The sequence below is a fragment of the Epinephelus moara genome, chromosome 19 (assembly GCF_006386435.1).
Source record: "Epinephelus moara isolate mb chromosome 19, YSFRI_EMoa_1.0, whole genome shotgun sequence".
Lineage (NCBI taxonomy): Eukaryota > Metazoa > Chordata > Actinopteri > Perciformes > Serranidae > Epinephelus > Epinephelus moara.
Window position 1 is genome coordinate 3,541,773 of NC_065524.1, and position 6,165 is coordinate 3,547,937.

The 6,165-nt window shown below is 46.8% G+C and overlaps 1 protein-coding gene across 5 annotated transcripts in view; it reads right to left on the reverse strand.

Moving 5' to 3' along the window:
• polr1c (RNA polymerase I and III subunit C) overlaps positions 1-6,165 on the reverse strand; it is a 70,594-nt gene that overhangs the window by 18,534 nt on the left and 45,895 nt on the right. For all 5 annotated transcript variants that reach the window (XM_050070715.1, XM_050070713.1, XM_050070714.1 and 2 more), the window contains one exon: positions 1,205-1,337. In XM_050070715.1, the coding sequence (XP_049926672.1) occupies positions 1,205-1,337 (133 nt within the window). The remainder of the gene's footprint in view (positions 1-1,204; positions 1,338-6,165) is intronic.

Genomic DNA, 6,165 nt, shown 5'->3' on the forward strand with positions numbered 1-6,165 from the left:
CTCATAAGTATAGACATTCACTCTGCCTGTTGGAGAGATAGAGAGAAGATTAAAGCGTCAAATTGCGGTAAAAGATGCTGTATAAAAGACAGGCTACAACTTTTTTTTCCTTGTCCACCCCTGGAATTATTCTCTAAAATTTTACTGTTTATTGTCCCCCCCAGCTATGAAATGGGATTTTCGCCCCTGTCTATGATTATATTTACCCTTTACAGCAGGCACATCCTGACAGCTGAGAATATTACTGTCAGGTATTTTCCCCCCTCTATTAAAAATAAAAGGAGGCTGAAAATCACAGGACATGTCTGTTCTGATCATACAAGTCAGCGGTCCTGAAATGTGTGTTTTCTCTTCTATAATACACATTCTACATCTCGGAGGCAACCTCTTTCCACCAACGGGCTTCCTTCGCCTTTCAAACAGGGCAGAGCTCCATGGGAAACAACACCAGAGGGAGAAGCAGGTCCGTAAAGCTGTGCGCCGGACGAAAAACAAGTGCGTTGCACCGAATGCGCGCCGCTACGGCGTCACTTTGGGTTGTGAGCACGCATGACGCACGCCTACATTAAAAGTAATGGGTTTGTGCGCGCAAAAGACGCTACATCTGAACGCTCCCCATGATCACCCGTGATCGCCTTTGTCTTAGATAGGCAGGGAAAACCCTGTAGTATAAAACTGTTGTTTTGTTGGTGAACGTTATTAAATATTCTTGTTGTCCCTTTATATGAGTACAGAAAATCCCCGCTAGCCCCTAGGCTAATTTATACAATGTAAAATGCCTTAGGCTTGTGCAAATAACATTAGCATGTTGTATCTGTGGTGAAAAAGTTTCGCGCAAAAGACAAGTGCTTTGTCTTTGAATCCTGCGCGTGATAATGAAGCCAATTTGTGTATTTGTGATTGAAACTGTTGCTATAAAGCCATGTTAAATGTGTGCTTTGAATCAACTAAACTTTACAGCACTTCACAGAAACCCCACCGCCGACTGGAGTTAAACCTAACCTAAAATGCGAAACCTAATGCGTTTCCAGGCTAATTAGAAAAATTTACATTGATAAGTAGTATCAATATTGGATGACTGAACAAAATGCTGTCCAAGCCCAAACCTACACATATGCCTTTCAGGAAAACAATTGCAGCAGAGTAACATGGGAGTACTGTGGTAAACTGTCATATGTGTGAGTGGTTCACTGTGTTGTTTTACCAGTATTCCTGTACTCAAACAGGCGAGGGTCAGCTTTGATGGGGATGAGGCCTAATCTGTGGGCCAGCACTTCATCCTGGACGATGGATGTGTTGTTATAGATAAATACCTTCTCTACAGCCATAGTAGGCACCTGCAAACAAGAATAATGCAAAATTCTCACAGATGCACAAAATATATATCATGATATATGATTTGATAATGTTGCCAGTAGGGATGGGTACCAAACCCGGTACTAAACAAGCCCCAGGGCTAAATGATCAAAGACTGTAGTATTGATAAGCTCTGATATTATTGGTTCTTTCATCAGTACTGTTAAAGATTTTGGTTTAATTCATTATCATCCTGCAGCCTCTGCAGTAAAATAAAAACATTAATAACTTTGCAAACATGGCTTGATTTAGAATATATTTTGTGATAAAATAATTAGGGATGGACGATACATAGCGGGCTTTTAGATTATCGGCCAATAATGCGAAATTTGTATTATTATTTATTATTCAAATAATAAAATGACAGCCGATAAACAGAGCAGACAATACAAAGGCAACTTGCTTTTACTGACTTAACTGGCACAGCATCTATACTGTTAAACACAGAGAAGAAGAAGAAGAAGAAGAAGAAGAAGAAGAGGCACTGGGTATTATGCTAACTAGAGAGCCAGATGTGTTGTTGCCAGCGTACATGTTTTTCATAGTTGTAGAGGTAGACAGCATGATTATGCCAGGGGTCTGATCCCTTTCTGTCGCTGCCATGACACTGGTTAGACGCAGCACTGAAGGACCGTCCAGGACGGAACGACCATCCAGGTTACACAGTTAGCTCGAGCTAGCACAGCAGCAGCAAACATCCAACACGGAGCTGTTAAACTGTCCCAACAAACCACACTGACTCGACTCGTTAAACCCGTTAATAACTGTAAGGTATCATTAGCTGTGTGATGCTAACAGTTTGCCCTATCACTGTGTGACTGAAGGAGGTGTTACTGTCTCATGATGAACAGAGGAGAGAGAGCGAATCAATACGCTGTGTGCAGCTCTAAAATAGGATAGGCGTTTACCCATTTTAAATAGTAAAAAAAAAAGAAAAAAAAAAGGAAAATCTAAATTTGGCAGGTCAGTGTTGATATTGTGCCTCACATGTAGATCAATGTATGGGAAACACAAAGCCTTTATTTTTGTATTGATGGATCAATCAATCAATCAATTTTATTTATAAAGCCTAATATCACAAATCACAATTTGCCTCACAGGGCTTTACAGCATACGACATCCCTCTGTCCTTAGGACCCTCACAGTGGATAAGGAAAAACTCCCCAAAAAAACCCTTGAACGGGGGAAAAAAAAACAGTAGAAACCTCACGAGGAGCAACTGAGGAGGGATCCCTCAGAGATATATTGTATACATCTCTATTGGAGACCTGAACCCGTGGGTCAGGTGATGTGGATAATTTCTTTAAGACAATCCACCTGAGGTCGTGGCTAGCAGCCTATACCCCTGTCAACCACGTCCCCAGTGATCTAGATCTGATGGAACGAATCCCAGAGCAGCCTCGCGGTGGAGAGAAAGCCTCTTCACTCAGAGAACCAGGGTTACACATGTAACCTCACAACGTTCTAGGCTTCCCCTCCACCCAGAGATATACTGTATGTATCTCTATTGGAGATCTGTAAGACACACCGCTAGGGGATAGAGCAGCATCAACTTCGAATGAGACGTCCCCGCCACCAAAGTGCTCTACAAAATACACTGTGTGCCCAATGAACTATATACAAATGTACACTATATACACACCCCAGGCTAGCCAGCTCCGCAAGACGCAAGATGCTGTTGCCACAAGCCCTGGCGCCAGACGCTACCAAGGCAACATGGCCCCGCAAGACGCAAAGGCCCGATTAAAGGGGTGGAGAGGCCACTCAGGCGAGCCACACAGGCTGGCCTGACAAGGAAACAATATGTCACTATTGCTGGGCCAAGCCAAGCACCAGCTCACCAAATGATGTGCCTGCAGCCACATTAATCTGGTAGAATATTGCAAACGTGGATGGGGTAGACCAGGCAGCTACTGCGCAAATTTAATTGAGAGATGCACCGCGCCATGACACCCAAGAAGTAGCCATGTGAAGGTGCATGGAGCCAGAGAGATACCGAACGGCAGGACTCAACCTGCCGTCGAACACGAAGCGGAGAAAACGCTAATGCCTGTTCCAGATTGGAATCTGAAAGTAGGCATCCTTCAGATCTATTGTGGTGAACCAGTCCCCTTTGTTGATGGACTGTCTCACCCGGGGAATCGTCAACATTTTGCAAGGCAGCCGTCTGAGATGCCGGTTCAGACCCCTGAGATCTAAAACGGGTCGCAATTTGCCATCCCTCTTGGGGATGAGAAAATAGCGAGAGTAAAACCCACCCTGCCCGTTGTCGCGAGGTACTTTCCTGATGGCCCTTTTTCCCAACAGAGTACAAACCTTGGTCTGGAGAACTGCTTTTCGTTCTGTGTCCACCACCATGAACACTGTAGGTGTCATTGAGGTTGGGGGACGCCGAGCAAACTGAATACGATACCCCTGGGTCATGGTTGAAACCACCCAGGGGCTCATATTCATTTACTCCCAGGCTGCCACTCGAGCCTGGGCTTGCTGGAGGCAGACTGAATGTGATCTGGCGTCAGGAAGAAGAAGGAGGCTTAGGCTTGCCTTCGCCTCTGCCCACTTGCACCGACGTGACCGCGGTGAGCATCATGAGTAGCCCTCAGGTCACCAGGCCCTCAGCCTGATCCAAGTGCCTGTGTGGGGCCCTCGACCGTCTTACCCCCAGCCTGACCAGACCACCTGGGCTTGGCCTTGGGGGTCAGTCCTTAGCACAACGGCAGGCCTCCTGTGCCTGTTGCAAAAGAGTAGTGCCACCAGGCCTAAACATGGCTGTCGGTACAACCGGCAACTTCAGGAGGGCCCCTATGTCCTCTGACTGCAACTTAGATCCGGACAAATACAGCTGGCGCCTGGTAACCCAGAATGACGACATGCCCTTCCCAGTGGTCAGCGTCATCAGTGATGACAACATAGATGAAACGAGCTGTATCTCAGAAATAAGACGGGCATCAGCCCCAGTGCTCAGCTGACGTACCAACTTCTGCTGGTACAGCACTAAGATGGACCCGGTATTCGCCAGTTGAGTCTGAACTGCCATAGACCTGTGTAGTCTGGCCAGTGAGGCATCCAGAATTTTGCAGTCCCCTGACGGAGTAGCTGGCCCTAACATGGAGCTGGCCAGAAATAAGAGGGCAGAAACCGACTGGTCTAGCTGAGGCAAAGAACCACAGCCCACCTTCTCCTTATGCTGCATGGCAGACATCCATCTGGTGGTAGCAGTAAGGGAAAGCTTAGCCGTGGGATTCTCAAATGCCTTGTGCATCAGGTCTTCCACATCTGGCAGGAGAGGCACTGCAAAAGGCACCTCCGTATCAGGGAGATCATCATCCTCATCAAAGCATGATGGGGGAGGAGCTTGACCTAATACTGGTCCGAGCCCCAGAGCCTGAGAAGCCCTCTCAATCAAGCTTCTGAATTGCTGGCGCTTACTTTCTTTGGTCTCACTCTCCTCAATCATCCCCTCAGCAGCTGCATCATCCGATAACCCCAACACATCAACTTCCTCCTCCACATCCTCCTGGTCATCAACCTCGGGACTCAGATTCTGATTCTGTCACCAGGCAAGAAGGACCTGGGAGGGGACTTAGGGCGGGAATCTACAAAGGAGCTGCCTCCAAAATCCCCCATCTTGAGGCCCAGACTACTGGGGCACTGCGGATGGCGTAAACTCTCTTCGCCCCCACCTACGCTTCGCCCTAAACACACAAAGCCAAGCCTCTAAGGATCGTGCTGGCAAAATAGAACAATCCATACAGAAGGATGGATTGTCGCCTGCCGCAGCAGCATGTTCCTCCCCCAAACAATGCACACACATATCATGCCCATCCTCAATGGGCAATTGAACCCCACACACCACACAAAAATGGCTTATTGACGCCATTTCTCCAAATCTCGCGATAACCCCACCCTTGCGGGATCACCTCCCAGCATGGCTGCTGCCAAACTTTTACCGGCAAAACTGTGGGATTGTGGAATGTATTGTGTGTGAATGTTGCAATGTACAAACAAAGGGACAGGCAGCAACCTTAATAACCCACGAACTCCTTCTCAACGCCCCAGTGGACAAAGAAGAGAGTTCTGTGTCTGTAACGTGAAGAAAATCCCTGCACGGGGACAACACGCTCGACACTGGATCTAACAGAAGCCCCACACTATCAACAAACTCACAGATCCTTCTCCCCTCGTCCAAACGGGACCGGGATAAAGACCCTAGTGTTATCTGGCACGGAAGCCTCTCCACAGAGACAATATGCCAACACCGAGAGTGTGACAGCAAGGACGGCATTTGCAAAGCGCAACACAGCCACTGTGAGAGGTGATCACCCTCTCTCAAACCCCGTGAGGTAAGCGGCACAGACTGTGTATTTGTTAGCCTTGCTAAACAAAAGTTTTCTTTTTGTAGAAAGATAGAAGATAGAATTGTCTCAAAGAAGCACAGCGACACACGCCACGCTGCTCCACGTGGAATCAGAAAAATCACTGGGGGCGTGGTTGACAGGGGTTTTATATAGGCTGTCAGCCATGACCACAAGTGGATTGTCTTAAAGAAATTATCCACGTCACCGGACCCAAGAGTTCAGGTCTCCAATAGAGATACAGTGGTGTGAAAAAGTGTTTGCCCCCTTCCTGATTTCTTACTTTTTTGCATGTTTTCCACACTTAAATGTTTCAGATCATCAAACAAATTTAAACATTAGTCAAAGATAACACAAGTAAACACAAAATGCAGTTTTTAAATGAAGGGTTTTATTAATGAGGAAGAAAAAAATCCAAAGCTACATGGCCCTGTGTGAAAAAGTGTTTGCCCCC